At 40.3% G+C, this 18,567-nt stretch overlaps 1 protein-coding gene across 2 annotated transcripts; it reads right to left on the minus strand.

Annotated features, from left to right (window-relative positions):
* Positions 1–34: 34 nt before the first annotated feature.
* On the minus strand, positions 35–11,278 carry tex12 (testis expressed 12). Of its 2 annotated transcripts, none has more exons than XM_076892084.1 (5): positions 11,131–11,278; positions 6,688–6,801; positions 4,608–4,707; positions 4,086–4,137; positions 35–1,018 (listed from the first exon to the last, which is right to left on the minus strand). In XM_076892084.1, exons 2-5 carry the CDS (start codon positions 6,784–6,786, stop codon positions 874–876), a joined length of 396 nt encoding a protein of 131 aa, XP_076748199.1. In that variant the 5' UTR covers positions 6,787–6,801; positions 11,131–11,278; the 3' UTR covers positions 35–873. The 2 variants fall into 2 exon arrangements, with proteins under 2 accessions (XP_076748199.1, XP_076748198.1); XM_076892083.1 differs by having other exon boundaries at positions 6,688–6,815.
* Between the last annotated feature and the right edge of the window lie 7,289 nt (positions 11,279–18,567).

Raw genomic sequence — 18,567 nt, forward strand, 5'->3', positions numbered from 1 at the left:
ACACTGTGTACATGTTGACTTAAAAGCAAAGACCCTCATTTAAAGAATTCCTTTATTTTCATGTCATAGTGATATGTTAAAGCATACATGCCTTTTTTCAGACTTAATAAAACCTTAAGTGTCGATATAATCTGTGTTGAAATAAAATCCTTTGTTTCTATTGTTTTTCCACAGCTATCTGTAAATGATAGCTGCTATTTCATGCATTGCTATAAAAAAAGTAAAACTGATTTTATGATACTGTTAAGGTAATGCACAAATTAACACAGAACACATTTGGAGAAACCTCTGTGACTTTAAAATGTACAATTTCAGATACATTCACGAGTCACTGAGCCTTCTGTCAATAAATAAAGCTGCATTTAAACACCTGGTAACAACATTTATTCTCATAAGAAATGCTTGGGGGCACCCTAAGATCAAAATGCAGAAAACAAAACTGCATTATTGCAGCATTTTGCTTCGAATGAGGATAAACCTAGCAAAGTTTTGTGTACAGGGTTTGTTTTTTTATAAAGAGTCATGAGGTTAAATTAAATTTCATTTATGCTTTTTTTTGTTTTTGTTTTTCGCTTTTATGCTGTGAAGAAAATTCTGAAATGGATATTTTATAATGATGCATTTGGTCAGATGAGTTTTACAACGAACTGAATTGTAAACCTTCAATAATCAAATTGTCACCATTATGTTGGACTAAGGACACATTTGACTCAAACCCAGAACAATAACATATTTCTTAAATGTACTATAACAGCAGCACAGAACACTGGGAGAGAACAAATCTTAGAATCCGGTTCTACTTTAGTAAATGAATAAGTGCACTACACAAACAAAGGTGTGCTCCCTCACACAGGTGACAGAGCAGGCAGCACACTAACCTTCCAGTTTATCAGAAATAAGAGCCAGTGTTTTCTTCAGCTGTTTCTTCTTCTCTTTGAGGTGACCTTCCAGGTCTCGTGCTTCAGCCAAAATGGCCTCCAGCTCCTTCATCTGTGAGGTGTCTGCAGCAGCTCTCTCTCTACAACAGTGGACAAACACTGACCATGAAGCTGTGCAACAACAAAAAGTAATCAGTTGTTTTAAGCCAGCAATAATTTTGGTTTAGACTGGAACAGAATGAAACGCTTCACTTCCCTGACATTTGTCATTTATGATCAATTTACTTGCTTCTGAGCTCTAAGCTAAGTTCCTCTTCCTCAGTCACATTTTTACCTTCAAATTAGACATTTTGTATCAGTCCGTGTCCCTAATTTCATTGTTAAGCGGGACCCATACGGCCCGCTTTGATCTTAAGTGGGCCGGACCAGTGAAACTCTGTCAGTGTCAAGTTACATGTTTAGCCATTTTTCTACATGATATTACAGAATTACTTTATTAACTCTAGTTATGAAAAACCGTGGTGGAAAGTTAAAAACAAACTTTTCTTTCATTTCACTGTTTAATGAATTTGTGTAGTATGAAGTGGAGGCTTTTATTAGTGGCAAAAGCCTTAAAACTTACGAAAATACAGTTAAAAGCCCAACATTGGTGTTTGTGGTGAGCAGCAGATCAAACAAGAATTATAAATGGCTTCACGTGCACATTCAGCCGCTGAGACTCATTTCGACACTGAGCCATGGCTCTGTGCTACATGCACACATTTCTGCATCTCTGTCATCAAAGACTTTGTATATAGTTGATGTCATTTTCAGTACTGAACTGTAACTTTAGTCTTTGTAAAGGAAGCCATTTTATTCAGTGTTTTCATAAAAGCCTTGTATGGATTTGCTACTGCTATGGAGAACATACATGAGCTTAAAACCTGGACGAGTTTGGATTCCAGTCAGTCTTTGCGTGTGGCCACATGGTGTGCCCATCAAAGTAAAGTCTCACCTCTGTCTGCATGGATTCTCAGCAGGGCTGAAGATTTGCTCCACATAATAACAGACATATGAAATTATCTCGCGGTATAACTGTATCACAGGTCAGATGTGACCTGCCAGCCGTAAGTTTGGCACCCCTGCGTTATACACTATGCTCTATTCTTGGTACAGCCAAACATTTCCTGGTTCATCAAAGTTTTTGTTACACCAGTTACTGCCAGTCAATTCAGGGAAGTCTGACTCAGTGAACTGGGTGGTGCAATTTCAGATCCCTGTTAAGCCCTTCTGTCAATTCCAGGTACAGGTTAACACAATTTAAAGTTTTGTATAGGTTTCATAACAGATTCCTGCCTCTGTCTCCTCCGTGTGTGGTAAATGTGGTATTGCACAGTCACACGTGTTGTGGTCTTGGCCAGGACATATTTGATTGTTTCCCCAAACAGTGCGACTCGCCCGTTCACCTGGACTGTAACCTGGCCAAAATTGACTGCTCGGACGAGACTGTCTTTCTCGTCCCTTCAGAGGCGAGCTCCAAGGTCGGGCACGATCGCTGCAAAAGCACTGATTCTATTCGAATGGAAATCAGCATCACATCCCCGTTTTAAAAGGTCACGTAATGAGCTGCTGCTTGTGGCTAAACTTGAATGGACTTGGTGCAGTAAAGGCACCAAAGGTACACTCAACAAAAATATAAACGCAACACTTTTGTTACTGCTCCCATTCCCCATGGGATGGACGTAGAGACCTAAAATTCATTCCAGATACACAATATAACCATCCCTCCCAAACAGTGGTCACAAATCAGTCCAAATGTGTGGTAGTGGGCACATCTGCTATATTGAGATAATCCATCCCACCTCACAGGTGTGCCACATCAGGATGCTGATCTGACATCATGAGTAGTGCACAGGTGTACCTCAGACTGCCCACAACAAAAGGCCACCCTGGAATGTGCAGTTTTGTCTCACAGCAAAATGCCACAGATGCCACAAGCAATGAGGGAGCGTGCAATTGGCATGCTGACAGCAGGAATGTCAACCAGATCTGTCGCCCGTGCATTGAATGTTCATTTCTCAACCATAAGCCGTCTCCACAGGCGTTTCAGAGAATATGGCAGCACATCCAACCGGCCTCATAACCGCAGACCTCGTGTAACCACACCAGCCCAGGACCTCCACATCCAGCAGGTTCACCTCCAAGATCGTCTGAGACCAGCCACCCAGACAGCTGCTGGAACAATTGGTTTGCACAACCAAACAATTTCTGCACAAACTGTCAGAAACCGTCTCAGGGACGCTCAACTGCATGCCCGTCGTCCTCATCGGGGTCTTGACCTGACTCCAGCTCGTCGCCGTAACAGACTTGTGTGGGCAAATGCTCACATTCGATGGCGTCTGGCACGTTGGAGAGGTGTGCGCTTCACGGATGAATCATGGTTCACATTGTTCAGGGCAGATGGCAGCTGAGAATGTCCCAGTTCTTGCATGGCCGGCATACTCACCGGACATGTCACCCATTGAGCATGTTCGGGATGTGCTTGACCGGCGTATACGACAGCGTGTACCAGTTCCCACGAATATCCAACAACCTCGCACAGCCATTGAAGTGGAGTGGACCAACATTCCACAGGCCACAATTGACAATCTGATAGACTCCATGCGACGATGTGTTGCACTGCATGAGGCAAATGGTGGTCACACCAGATACTGACCGGTTCTGGGTCCCCAGACCCCCAATAGCGCAAAAAACTGCACATTCCAGGGTGGCCTTTTGTTGTGGGCAGTCTGAGGTACACCTGTGCACTACTCATGATGTCAGATCAGCATCCTGATGTGGCACACCTGTGAGGTGGGATGGATTATCTCAATATAGCAGATGTGCCCACTACCACACATTTGGACTGATTTGTGACCACTGTTTGGGAGGGATGGTTATATTGTGTATCTGGAATGAATTTTAGGTCTCTACGTCCATCCCATGGGGAATGGGAGCAGTAACAAAGGTGTTGCGTTTATATTTTTGCTGAGTATATATTCTTTTATCTGGATCCTGCCAAACATCCAGTGCTGTTCTGCTACAGTAACAGTCAAAGGTTTGTGCACACCCATCAGGATAAAGCTGGTGCTGGTAGGGTACTACATTCCCCTTTTTCATGAGAAAATGTTGATCAGCCATGTTTAATTGGCATCATGGGAAAGAATCAGTCTTGACTTGTGTAAATACCTTAAAGTTTCAGCAAACTCAGAAACCAGCACGCTCAGCACCTTGCTCACACCTGTAACACAACAAGAAAGCAAGTCCATGTTAGGCGTGCTGCAGATGTCTTTGCTTAGCTGTCATTTCACCATTTTTTCAGTATGTTTTTAATGTGGATACGTATATAAATACAAGCAGGTATCGTTGCAGAAATTTAAAATCAGGCTGCATGACTAATGGAACAATTGCACTAAGACACGTATCTGCTGACATCATTTCAGAGCAGCAAAAAGATGCGAGCTGTTCTCATTTAATATCGAGTCTTACCACTTCCACTGAAAGGTCAATAAATTATATCCTGTTTTTTAACACAATCACATCCTGTTTATGAAGCAGCCTCACTCTAATTTCCTGTGACGTCATGCTGCCAGCCAGAGGAAAGGAAAAAAAAAAAAAAGAAAAAAAAGTAGTGTGTTTGCTTTTGTTTCCACTAAAGTAACCAACCATACACAACACTACACCGTTCACACTTTTGCATAACTGGCATACCTGCAGCTATAGTCTCAAATGGATTGGCTGACTCCAAAGAGGGGGCCTTCTTTTTCTTTTTCTGTGGAGACGTCTCTTCGTTTACATTTGCACATTCCATCTGTTGCAATGAGGAAAAAAAAAACTGATGACACCAAAATGTTTTCATGCATTCAAACATCAACCTAGCAGAGTTTCTCCTGCTCTGGAGAGTGACTATGTACACAAGTAGGTCTGGGCCATATCATACCGTTCATGGTAATACTGGTATAATGTTAGGCAACGATAAGAAAATGAAATATTGCGATAGAATATGGGTAAATGCGCGTGCTCAGTGCCTTTGTTTTCATACGCACATGGCCGAAAACGCATGGCAGCGACGGAGCATTAGTAGGGGGAAAGCGGATCGTTGAATGAAACGGATGAACTGGAACTGGTTTGGCTTTCGTCCATCAGATGCACAACAAAGCACATTTTTGGTAGCGCATGCAAGCCAGCCGTCGTTATTACCGTGTTTTTCGGACTATAAGGCACTCTTAAAATCCTTTACTTTCCTCAAAAATCAACAGTGCGCCTTATGGTCCAAAAATATGTATTTGACTTTTTTTATTTGGCACACTGCAGTTTGATGTTGCAAAGCAGCTCTTTTTAACTTGTGTGGATATTATACATGGTTATGCTCAGGATATGTCAGCCCATTTCCACTGGAAATGCCTTTTGGTTAAACTGTCAGCGAGGAATTTGCATTTGCACTGTTACATCAGCTGCTTGTTTAAGTGAAAATACATTGATGGGGTGTTTGCACTAAGTTGTGAAATTGTAAAGTATTTTGTTTGCATTAATTATCTTGTCAGCTATATCGTTATTGCGAATTTTCAAATATATATCGTGATAAATATATTGTCCTGCCTTATACACAAGCACAATTTGTCCGCAGTGAAATGTTTTAAGGAAGAATAACACTCCCAATCTACAAATCATTTTTCACACATACACCTCAGCCCTGAACTTTTCTAGATCCACATCTCTCCATGTAATGGAGCATGATCCTGCCAGCAGAGGCTCCATGAGGTCCAACACCATGAATGTGAGAAATGTGCAGTGAATAGGTGATGATCATGTGACCTGCCTCCCTCACCAAAAGCAGAGTGTTTCCAGTCTCAAAGGCTACTCTGGACAATGACTCTCCTGCCACTGTAAGGAGTTCATGTGGGAAAACAGCCTGAGATGAACAATCTTACTGACACTACTGCATCAAAATTACACATACAGAATATTAAGAACGGCCTAATGAACGACTGTCTTCACACAGATCCCAGCACAGCTACTATTTTTAGACTGCTACCGTGAAGCTTGTTGATTTCACGACGGTCCTTCATTGTGCAACATCACCTCTGTTTTAAACTGGCCTGAACTTCACGTGAAGGGTTTGTTTCCCGGTTTGAGACAGTCATCGAGCCTCAAGGACCTGAGGGAGGAAATTCAAAGGCAACACCAGAACAGTAGCGCGTGCCACAGTGGCATCGTCGTGCAGGAACCATCTCAACCACTCTTCAGATTTGCTTCCTTTTCACTCTGTCCACGTACCAGAAATGAGAGTCCTTTTAAAATGTCATTAACGTAACACACTCCGTGTGAATGAGGAAAAGACTGATCACACTGAAATATTTAATGCTTCCAAACATCAAAGCAGGCTTTCTCCAGGCTCAAATGGGCCTCTGGAGACTGACTGTATCCACGATCGGGCCGTACTGAAACCAAAACTATCTCCTAAAGGAGACACAGCATGCATTGTAGAGGCACAAGATAATACCTTCAAAGGAGTGGATCTAAAAACACACTGAAAGGAAGAGCAGCCAAATTGGATGTCAAACCTTCCACTAGAAAGAATTACATGCATATCAAGAGACAAAAACAAAGATTTCGGGACCCTTTTTGAAAGATGTGGCTCTAATAACGAGTCAGTCTAATAACTGATTCATGTTACTCATGCACCGGTGGGTCTGCTATCATTTTTGAATGGACACAAATATTAAAAATTCTCTGGATTTCCATTTTTTAAAGAAACAAGTTTTGGGTGCTATTGGACAGCCATCCTCACCTCCTGAGAGCTCGTCTGTCTCAGCCCGTTGTTGTTGTTCACCATCATGTTTAGTGCTGCTGGCATCAGTTTTCCTGCCGTTGCTCCTGCGTCCTCCATTGTGAGACAACAGAACTGCAAATGGAAGACTTTAAAAAAAAACCAAAAAAAAAAAAAAAACACTCAGCTTTGTCAGCATCAATGTTAGAGTGTAGTTTGAATTAATGTGGGTTTGTGTTTTAATACATAAAAATGATAAATCAGCTACACCATAATAGAATCAGCCAATTAAAATATTGTCCAATAAAATGAAATAAACTCCCAGCTTACTTATATATTAAGATTTATGCATTTCTTTTAATTGAAATTTACACAGAAAACTACTAATTAAACCCAGTTCAGCATGTTACTGATACTGCATCCCACGATGAAAAACAATGGTATCTTTCTTAGTGTTAAAATACCACTGTCTGTTTAAAAGGTGACCTTTGCAAATGCTGCTTTTGGCTAACAATTCATGAGTCTGAGACCAACACAGCATGTCGAGCACAATGTAGTCCGTCTGTTTGCTTCCTCTGTACTGTGACGAGGACATCCTGAACCTTCTGCTCATATTTGTGTTGGTTTAAATAACACATGACACTATGTGTCTATACTATATTATGTCTGCACGGTTTTTAAAATATGAGATCGTTAGCTTCAGCTTAGTAAGATTCAGAAATGTACAATAATGTTAACCCTTTCTAATCAAAACTTTCATTCAGCATCCATTATGGTGGACGGCAGGACTTCCTAACTCCCGTTTCCAACCCATTTTCATGCTTGAGGAAGCAGACGGCTGAGAAACGCAGAGAGGATTTGACTCAGATTTGTAAAAGGGGAGTCGGACTTATAGTGTGCAGGGAATGAGGTGGAGGCAGCCATGATTTTTTAAACTATTTACTCTGTTGATTTATAGAATTTATATTTGCTAGAAGTGCAATACTGTACCTTTCTTTACTTTAAAGAGTCAATTTCAACTCTGCTGAAATTGGGTTGAAAGACTTTCTAACACAAACAGGAAAACAGGAGAAACTGGCCACAGTAACCAACACTGGATTACATTTAAAGACTAATGAGGTAACCAGGTTTCTGAAAATGTCAGAGTGCACAAACCACAGGGAGGTGCTTCTCTGTAAAAACAGCTAAAAAAAAACCTCTTAAGCATATTTAAGCTCGTATGTTCATGTCAATGGCCTGATTTGGAAGTGGCAGAGGCAGGAAGTAACAAAGTAAAAATACCCTGTTACTGTACTCAAAAACTTTCTGGTATCTGCACTTTGCTTTAAAAGAGGCATATGCAAACATGTGCGCATCTTAAATGAAAGGAACAATGACACATAAAAAGACAATCCTACTGGTGTTTCCATCACCTGTGCTTATCACACAGAAAGGGATGAAAGAGGCACAAAGATAATTTATCCTTAATCGAAAGCGCTATACAGGGCTGAGGTGATAAAGTAGGCCAAAAGTAGTAAGGCTTTTAAAGTGGCAGGTAGGGCTGCCACGATTAGTCGACTAGTCACGATTACGTCGACTATCAAAATCGCCAACAACTAATTTAATAGGCGACGCGTCGTTTGTAAGATCCCAAAAGACGCAGGAATAAGTAGTAGGATTTGAGAGTGTAATAACGGCCTGAAACAGAAGATGGCAGCACTAAATGGTAAATGGCCTGCATTTGTATAGCGCTTTTCTAGTACCTAAGGACCCCAAAGCGCTTCACACTACATTCAATCACCCATTCACACACTGGCGATGGCAAGCTACATTGTAGCCACAGCTGCCCTGGGGCGCACTGACAGAGGCGACTGAGCACTGCATGTACAAGGATGCCAGCTGCCGTTAAACCCCGAAGAAGAAGAAGAAGAAGAAGAAGCTCTGTCCCAGAATTCATAGCGCAGCCCTGCTCAGTTTCCAACAATGGCGGCAGCTAGTTAGTTTTAACTTTACTCTTATTATTCTTTCTGGGTCACAAAATAAACGTTTAACATATTTTCAGGCGGGGATGTTGCTGTGTAAACCTCAAATATCTGCTCAGTTTATCAAGACACCACATATTTTCAAAAGCGCTCCGACGTTTTCGGAGACGTCTGTTACCCACTAGCTCGATAGTTAGCCGGGGGCAAGGCTCACTAGAGCCGTGAGAACAGCGGACTCCCGGCTAATCGTTTTCAAACCCACCGCTGTCTTTCCTACTCAGGTTAAACATGATATATGAGTCACTTAGAGAACTTAAAAATGTTGTTGTTTGGCTTTTTTCAGTGTTTTATTTGTTCCTGAGTAAATCTGTTTGGCTGAGATTAAAGTTTTTACACAGCTGAATAAACGTCAAGCAGACAACTGATTATCAGAAGTGTGAGATGCTCCAGAATTTACTCCGGTGTCCTGTTATATTTTAGATAGCAAGGAGTTTATTAAACTTCACCGAAACAATCTGCAGATTTCATTAAACTTTAATAAACTATCATCTTGTCTTTATTTTTAGTTAGCACAGACCTTAAACACTTAATGCTGTAAGCTAATGATAGTTATATAAGAGCAGATGCTGCTGGTGCAATAAACTGTACGTTTTACGTCCAATGGATGATGATCTGATTAGTCGACTAATCGCAAAAATAATCGCAGACTAGTCGACTATCAAAATAATCATTTGTGGCAGCTCTAGTGGCAGGTATTTAAAATGCAAAGTTTCTAACAACTCTAAAAATATCAGCAATTACACAAACTGTTTCTATGTACTCTGTCACACAGTGTGCATGTTAGCTAAAGGTACCGCCGCTGTATTTACAAGGAGATGAGAGCTAAATTTACTCAGAGATGGAGAAAGACAGGAGATGACAGGAAGAACAAAGTTCTATTTAAAGATATTTGATAAACAGGAAATGTAAAGCTTAGGTGTAATGTCATCAGCTTTAAATCAGATATTGGATCCGTATGGTTTGAAGTTGATTTTTTTTTTTAAATATTGTGAAACATCCTGAAGTGTATACTTTGTGTTATTCAGTGGTTGTATGAAAACACCCAGCAGTCTAGCGCAAGATAAACAGGTTAACTTGCTGTATTGTGGTAAATAAACAATAAAAACACAGTTTTACTGTCTATGTGTTGGACTGGTACACAGTGGCTGTATTGCTCATGGTCAGAGTTAGGTTAGACCAAGTGTAGCAGAGATGAATTTGAATTTAAGCTGATGATGTGTACATTTGCCTCATATGCAGACAGTATACTGTCAGTGTAGAGCAGGGCTGTCAAACTCCAGGCCTCGAGGGCCGGTGTCCTGCAGGTTTTAGATCTCACCCTGGGTCAACACACTTGAATCAAATGATTAGTTCATTACCAGGCCTCTGAAGAACTTCAAGACATGTTGAGGTCATTTATCCATTTAAATCAGCTGCGTTGGATCAAGGACATCTAAAACCTGCAGGACACCGGCCCTCGAGGCCTGGAGTTCAACATGTGTGGTGTAGAGGGTGAAATACTTGGTTAAATCTTGTTGAATTCAGTTGTGTAAATCCCCAAAAAGCAGTAAACCTGAGAGGAGCAGCAGCACGGGTTAGCTGATCTCAGCCTGTACAAAAATAACCTGTGTGAGTTCTCGATAGTAATGAATGCGAGTTGTGATCCTTTTCCCCAAACTGAGCCACTACACCTGATCTCTGGGTTCCCCCACCTGCTGAATCCCACTCAAACTCCTGATGACACTCATTTTTTTGTTTGGGTGTGGGGAAAAGTAAAAGAAATAATAATAATAATAATAATAATAATAATAATAATAATAATAATAATAATAATAATATATAATGACATTAATAAAGCACAAGGTTCAGTTACCTTTGTACAAAATTAGCTGGTAGAAACATCCTTCAAAGAGCTACTGATTACCTTCTTGAAAAAGTTGAATCAGTACTTCACTATTTACCAAAGTATTTTTAAGTATCTTCAGTTAAATAAAGAGTATCGGTACTTTTCATTAAATGGATACAGACCTTCAAGATTAATTAAATTAACAAATGCGACCTCTGATAAGGGGAAACGAATAATTCTCTTTGGAAAGTGAGGCCTTTCTTAAACGGACCAGCAAGGCTGCGTCTCTATTTGTCAGGAGATCATGGAAGGCCATGGCCTGTATATCCCGTCCCCACAGCCGCAGAGCCCTGTCTTACATAATGCTTAGTTTCCATTACAGGCTTCAGCTGGTGTCACTTTGCTCCAGCTCAGGCTCTTTGAAAGCTGGGACCTTCTTCTCTCAGCTCTCACCTTCCTCATTAATCACAAATTCAACTGTGAGAAGTTATTAGTTAAAACTCTGTTTAGCAAAACCTTGTTTTTTCTGGTTTACCGAGTTAGCCTAGCTGCTAATAGCTACTTAACAGCTACTTTTGCTAAGATTTAAAAAATAAAATAAAGGTAACAGGCACTTACAAGATGTTCAGGATCTATGTTGAAGAGTTAAATAGCCTCATGTAGTCGTTGAAAAGATGTCAGAAGAACTGCAAAGTAAGTTACTCCACTGCTAATTTCTTCATAGTCCAATTAGAAGTTGCTGTCAATTTAAACGTAAAAGTCAAAGCTGTACCGCGCGCGTCTGATGAACATTCGCTGCTCCTGGGAAATGTAGTCCAAAATGTAGCAGAAACAATAAATAGCAGACTAAGAGTGTGAAGGAGGTGAAATTTCATTAAGAAATGCTGAAAAACACATTCATTTAACATCCTTTGCTTATTTTGCTTATAATTGAATATAAAGTTGTAGCCCTTAATCTTTTCTGCCTGTTCCATAAATATACTGCTGACATCACACATTCAATCAGTCAATTAAAGAACTTTCATCACATCAAAGACATTAAGAGGGAGAGATGACACTCAAAGAATCATGAACGTTTTGAAGTTTTCATGTCCTGTTGAACCCTAAAGTTAAAGTTTATTTTTATAATGTTTCAAATTAATGACCCAAAATACTGCAAGTGCTTGGACTTACTTATGTAAGGACCCATGAGCAACTCTAAGTGGGAAAAGGCGCCAAACCAGTATATATTTCAGTGTAGCTGTGTAAGTAATTACAGTCACATTCTTCTTAATCATTGTTTAGTGATTCCTCATAACATACTGTAACGTCCCAATATGGCGATAACGCATCAAAGCTCTAATTCAAAGCTAACAACCATTAATTTAAGCTAAAAAAGACAAACTGTCTGCTAACTGCTTGTCATGAGGGGTACCTTCAAATCTCTTCATTTTTCCTGGGTGAATCAAATCAATGGAATTATACAGAAAAAGATTAGAGCTGCCTGTGAGTGAAGTGTGCATGGGATGAAGCTGCTGAGGTGGTGGATTTCAGTGCAGATCAATGCTGCTGCCTTGTGGCAAGAGAGTAGATTATGACATTGTACAGATGAACCAAAGAAGAAAGTACAGTTAGAGATGTGCTTTAAAATGGCTAGGCTGTGGTAATGATGCTCAACTGCTTCTTTCCATCTTCAAACAAAACTCACCAGTAAACATGACTTAGACTTAGAGGGAACTCTTGGTCTCTGTCTCTTCAATGTCTGATGTAATATTTCATGTAATTATCCTTTTATTGTTGTTATTATTAGTAGTATTTTGGCCTTTCTTTATTGACTGGGATCAATATCATGTCACTCTCAAGTTCTTGAGGGGGTGGGGGGTCAGATACAGGACTTCCACCCAAGACTCTGCATGTTTTATATTTTAATTCTTCAGTGTAGACCCACAATGACAATGTGTCCAAAGCAAAAAAGGAATGGTTGTCACAGTTATGTTACACAGTAGTTTTGTTACTCACTTTACTGCGAAATTGGGCAGGAATGAAGTACATTTCAAGTACAAATGAACCCCCCACCACCACCACCACCAAAGAAAGCCCAGCATCTGTAATATTTCATTTTCATAGAAATAAAGTAACTTTTTTTAATGAAGCCTGTAAAAACCTTGAGTTACCGTGTACCTCAAAAGGACATGTAGATCATTTCCACAGTAGCAGCTGTTGTCTGGCCAGCTTCATTAGCAGATGGTGTCTTGTGTTTCCAGCTGTAATGGCCACCTGTTCTCACTCGCAGGTGTGAAATTGCTGAAATCTGCACCTTCTCACTCTCACAAGAGCCACGACCTCCGTTGTCTCTATTTCACATCCCTTTTTTGTAACGTAAAGTTGGGTGCAGCGGCTGAATACAATTAGGTCGTTGTCCACTTTATATTTATTCATATTTATATATGTAAGACAAAGTGCTATTATGTCACCACTTAGTATTTTCTGTAGTCAAGTATTCCAGCGATTCATGCATGTAATTTCAGCTTGTCTCATATTTGTGTAGATGTTTATTCGACGTGTTTAGAGACTTTTGACCTGTTTGGGGACTTTTTGCTTCCCCTGTGTTTGTTTTCTGCCTCCATGTTTGCTTACTTTGGATCTTTGGCTTTCTCTGTAACTGCTACCTGATTACTCGTATTAACAACATGGCTGCTGTTGCCAGGCAGCTGAGGAGAAAGTTAAACGCTGCCTTGTTACAGTGGATGGATGCAGCTGCTGATTCGGCTAAACTTTCTATTATGTTGTAGCTGGAACTGTAAAAGCAAATTCAGACCAAACAAACAAACAAAAAACAACAACAGCAAAAACACGCTATAAATGTTATTTAAAATGATCAGGTGGAAATAATCAATAATCAGAGAAACTAAAAAAAAAGTAATACCTTCCATCAGTTCAAAGATTTTATATCAGAGCATAATGAAAACATATTCTAGTCATTACCAGGTTTTAAAATGAGATCAATATTAACACATTATATATTACATCCTGTCTCTTGCTGCCACAGCACTGCAGTCAGGTTTGAAGTCTGGACTTTGTTTGCACAACTCTGATTCTAGTGTCATGTAATTAATATATCCTCAGTATCCTTATTTTCTTATTATATTGTTTTATGTACTTTAATCATGAAGGTTTGTAGAGCAAGGCCACTTTTGACTCACAAACTAAGCGCTCACCCAGACTGAAAACAGGAAGTGTGGAGCTGTACAGCATATTAATAAATACAGAAAGCCAGACAGAAAAGAGGAACTTTGCCTTATAAGCAATGTTTGCATTGAAACTGTGACGTGTAAAGTACCAAAATAAAACCTTTATGAGACACACTTTATGATTCTAATGTTAGAGATCCTGCAACTGGCGTTTGGGCTCTGCAGGGGTCTCTCTTCCGGGAGATGATTGAATAAAAAGAAATATAAATGTTTTAACCACTATGAGTCGGTTTTCTCTGTTCTATCATGGGGACAAAAGAATCGGGTTAATACTAGTCTTTTTCAGCCGTTCTCCTATTGATTTGCTGCTGTGCTTGGGATCGTTGTCGTGTTGCATGAGCCACTTTTAGCCAAGCTTTAGTTCTCAGACAGACGGCCCCACATTTGACTCTAGAACACTTTGGTATACAGAGGAGTTCATGGTTTATTCAGCCACTACGAGGCGCCCGGGTGCTGAGCTGCAAAGCAAGACCCAGACTCAGTTAGCTGTTTGTAAATGGACTGGTTCTTATGTAGCGCTGTTTCCATCATGCACACAAGCACTTTTCTTCTCATCTCTTATTTCCTCTGTTTGTCCAAAGCACAGTCAGTCACTCATTAATATTTGAGTGGTAACATTTTTACCTTGTTCAAAACACAAGTGTGCACAAAAGATGAGACCGACATGTTTCTCTACCAGCACGCGGCAGGAGTGTGTGCCTAAGAGGAAAGAAGTGGTTCGTCAGGGCCAAGGTGATCTTGTAAATTTTGCAATGAAATTTGTTTCCTGAGCAGATGACTCCGAGGAGACAGGCAGAGGGGTCTCCAGAAAGGTGAAGTGGAAAGGTCACGAACGAATGCAGAACAGGTGTCAAGCCGAGAGGCTCCACCTGCAGCGCCCACAACTCCCTCGGAGTAAATATAAAATGGACCGTATTCTCTACTCTTTATAACAACACTTTATACAACATGTTTCATACACACATTCATACTCAGATCAACATATTGATGTTCAGTATTTGTGCCAAGGTACTGATTCAAGCACACTGGAGCATCCAGGGATCAAAGCGCTAACCTTCCGATTATCAGAAGAGAGAAGGAGGAGAACTTTCAAATAAACAAACATTCCTGACACGAAGAATAAAGAAGTGGTGGTGTTTGCAGCAGCAAACAAACTTGAGCAGACTGGTGGCACAGACCACGTCAATGCCTTTGTATAAATGTTCAGATTTCCTTCAGTTCTGTTCTTCCAGTGTTCAGCTGACACTCGGGTGGGTTTGATGGAGAAACAAACATGGCTGTGTCTCACATTGTAGCTGTTTACACGTGCACTGCAGCCCTGAGCCTTTGGAGAAATAACACTGAGGAGGTTGAAGTGAGAAGGCAAACATCACAGCCAGATCAGGCATTAAACAATCTGTAGCCCGTCATCTCCTTAATGTTCTACTTCCTGCATGCTCTACAAAGGAGGCTCCAGGAGTGGTAATACATCTAGAGCTGATAGTTTGCTGTACGAAAAGAAGAAAAGAAATGTGATGATTCAACACAGATATGGTAAACACTGGTCTAATAGAATTAACTGGAATGATCTGAAAAATAAAAGGGTTTCCTCAGCTTTAGCCTACACTGTTTAGTACTGTGCACTTATCCATCTCACAGTTACTAAATATGGCCAAATATGGTAACGTCTCAACATTAGAATAAACTTGGAATGAGTGGAAACACATGCAAACAGCAACATTAGTTCAAAAGACTTATTTGCAGAGGCTGATTGGATTTATTTGATTTGATTTAGTTAGTTTGTATATTGTTTAGCTGGGGTGTGTTTGTAATCAGACACACGTGAGGTGTGTTAGAATACCTGCAGTGTTTCACTGTTTAGGTTTTTAGGGGAAATCTTTTACGTTTTATTGGTGGCGGTATGACCAGCATCTATTCAAGGCGGGTTTTTTGAGAGGCTGGGTTGTTCATTTTTAGATGTGTCGCTGGTGAACATGTTAAACCTCTGCACGTGGAAAAAAGAATATATTCAAAGCTTTGAAAAACGACGGAAGGCTCGTGTGGCTTTTTCCCATCTGGTCCCCTTCACATCACCTTGCGACCGTTATAATTTCAACACATGAAACAACAGTATAGCTAACATTAGCACTGCAGCAGCTGAGCAGTCTGAAGGTGGATGGGAGAAGCCGCTCTTGTAATGAGGAATTACAATAGATAACGGAAGTTAGCTGCTTCATAATGACAGCAACTTAGAATAGAATAGCCTTTATTGTCATTGTACAGAGTACAACGACATTGGAGTGCCACTCCCTTGGTGCAAGTTTCAATAATAAATATAAAATATAAAAAGTACAAAAAAAACAATCGTAAGTACTCAAACAATAGTATGTACAATATATACAGGATAGCAGCATTAATATGATGACAGTATGAATAGCAGCATAATATAATGACAGTGACGGTATGGAATAGGTTCAATTGTTTTGTGCTTATTTACTACGGTGATAGCGCTGGGAAAGAAGCTATCCCTGAATCTGTTTGTCCTGGTTTTATGTGACCTGTACTGTCGGCCTGACGGTAATAGTTCAAACAGTTGGTTGCTGGGGTGAGAGTGGTCCTTGATGATATTGCCAGCTCTGCTGAGGTACCGAGAGTTTGCAGTGACCTCCAGGCTGGGCAGAGAGCAGCCAGTGATCTTCTGGGCTGTGTTGATGACCCTCTGCAGTACTTTCCTGTCCGCAGCTGAGCACCCTGCATACCATGTTGACTTGACACACACACAAAACCCAACAGCACAGTTAACCTCTTAACATCCACCAAGACACCAAAGACAATCTAGGGTCCAGACTTGGTTTATTTTAAGCCACATGCTAAACAAGCCATTCTTCAGAAAATAGAAGATGAGATATTTGAAATGAATCCTCGTACTTTTTTAAATTACACTTTTCTTTTGCTGGCATTTCCAAACAGGTGAAAGGTTTGTTAATTTGGTGGAAGTTAAGACATTTACACCTGATTCAAACTAAACCAAACCAAAAACAATAGGCCTGTCTCTAATCTGCATTTTATACCATGATTAAACCCTGCTCCTGGCTGCATATTATACCTGTGATATTGTTATAACAAAGACTAATTCTTTTGTCCAGTGGGAATCCAGTCGATATCCAAATAATTCAAAGATTGTGCAGAAAAAAGGAGAATCTTGGAGGATGTTTCTGAAAGTAATCTCTGAAGAAAGAAATCAATGAAAGTAAAGTGGAGGAAATCGACCACCAACTGGAGATATTGTGGAGAAATATGGTAATATTGCAGAGCTGTATAAACAATTTGCACTTTGACTGCACACATAGCATACAGTAATACTTTAAAGAGGATGGGGAAGCACAGATTTATCCCGTCACGATCCAGACTGAGCGGTAGTAAAGAATACCAGAGAGAGAACAGAGCCACGTTATATTCAGTAAGGATTTGACTCACGAGAGTCTGTGTACTGCTCAGGGTTGGCCGTCTCAGAGACTTTCTGTTGGTAACATCTACACGTCTACATGTAAAGTGATTTGCTCATTGTGCATTCTTTTTATAGGAAGCAACACAATGTCTCTGGCCATACATAAACCTGAATTCTTCTAGTGAAAATGACAACTTAACATGCATATACACTAAACGATGGCACAGCAAATGTATTGTAGGCTTTCCCTAAAAAATCTGTACTACTGTTAGCTAATATTGGCAATATTATTGGTGTTGGGAACAATCCCAAATTCAGGTAAATTATATGCTGATAGTAAGGATGGTCTGCTCATTTTAGAATATGAAGGTACAGCTGAGAGCTAAAGCAGCTTAACCACAACTGCACATCTAAAAGTAAGTTACTAACATGCTTTACAGGGAAACAATCAACTGTTTACTTACAAAGAAATGAACAGTATTATTATTAGAATATTATATATTTGTGGTACTTTGATTTTAATGAGGAGAGATGGAATATCACCCAAATATTACATAAAAGTTATAAATGGATTTGAATGCCATTGAGATAAATAAGTATTTGATTGCAAAGCAAAACATGACTTAATACTTGAGAAACGCTTAAAACATTTCTTGTGCTCGGTCACCAGGTTTGCACCCATCTCAGGAGGGATTCTGGTCCACCCCTCTTTCCAGGAACTCTTTGAATCTTTTATGTTCTTGGCTGACCCCCGGCAACTTCATCTTCTTTCCATAGGACTGAGGTCTTTAGCCACTCCATTGTTGCCTTGGTGGTATGCTTTGAGTTCCTGTCATCGTGAAGTGCAGTCCACAACCCATCTTCAGTGTTCTGGACAACACTCGTCTCCACCCACTCTGTGCTACCTGCACTACCTGTCTTCAACTCTTTAGTGTCCTGTCCATAGCTTGGGATGGATGACCCAGGGAAGTGTCCTCTATACTGTTCGGTGCAGTGACACACTGGATTGTAAATCAATCACTATGTGATTCAACTTTTAGCTTTAACTCTACAGTGAACTGTTTTTCATAAACTGTTTAAGGCAGACTTTTTTATAAATTGTCCTCCATTTTTAGAAGATCAAAATTAACGAGACAGACTAAACATAATTTTAAATATAAAAACTCTTTTTAATATGTGGATGACAAAACTTTGCAGTCAATGACTGCCTAAAGCCTCGAACCCATGGTCAGCACCAAATGTTGCTTCCTCCCTGGAGTTGCTCTGCCAGGCTTTACTGCAGTCGGCCTGAGCTGCTCCTTGTTTGTGGTTCTCTCTGCACTCAGTTTCAGCTTTGCAGCATTTGGCTGAACCTGAGCCTGGAGTTTACCTCTGTACACGTCAGACTTCATCCTTTTA

This window comes from Maylandia zebra, linkage group LG14, assembly GCF_041146795.1.
Source record: "Maylandia zebra isolate NMK-2024a linkage group LG14, Mzebra_GT3a, whole genome shotgun sequence".
In the NCBI taxonomy this organism is placed as follows: Eukaryota; Metazoa; Chordata; class Actinopteri; order Cichliformes; family Cichlidae; genus Maylandia; species Maylandia zebra.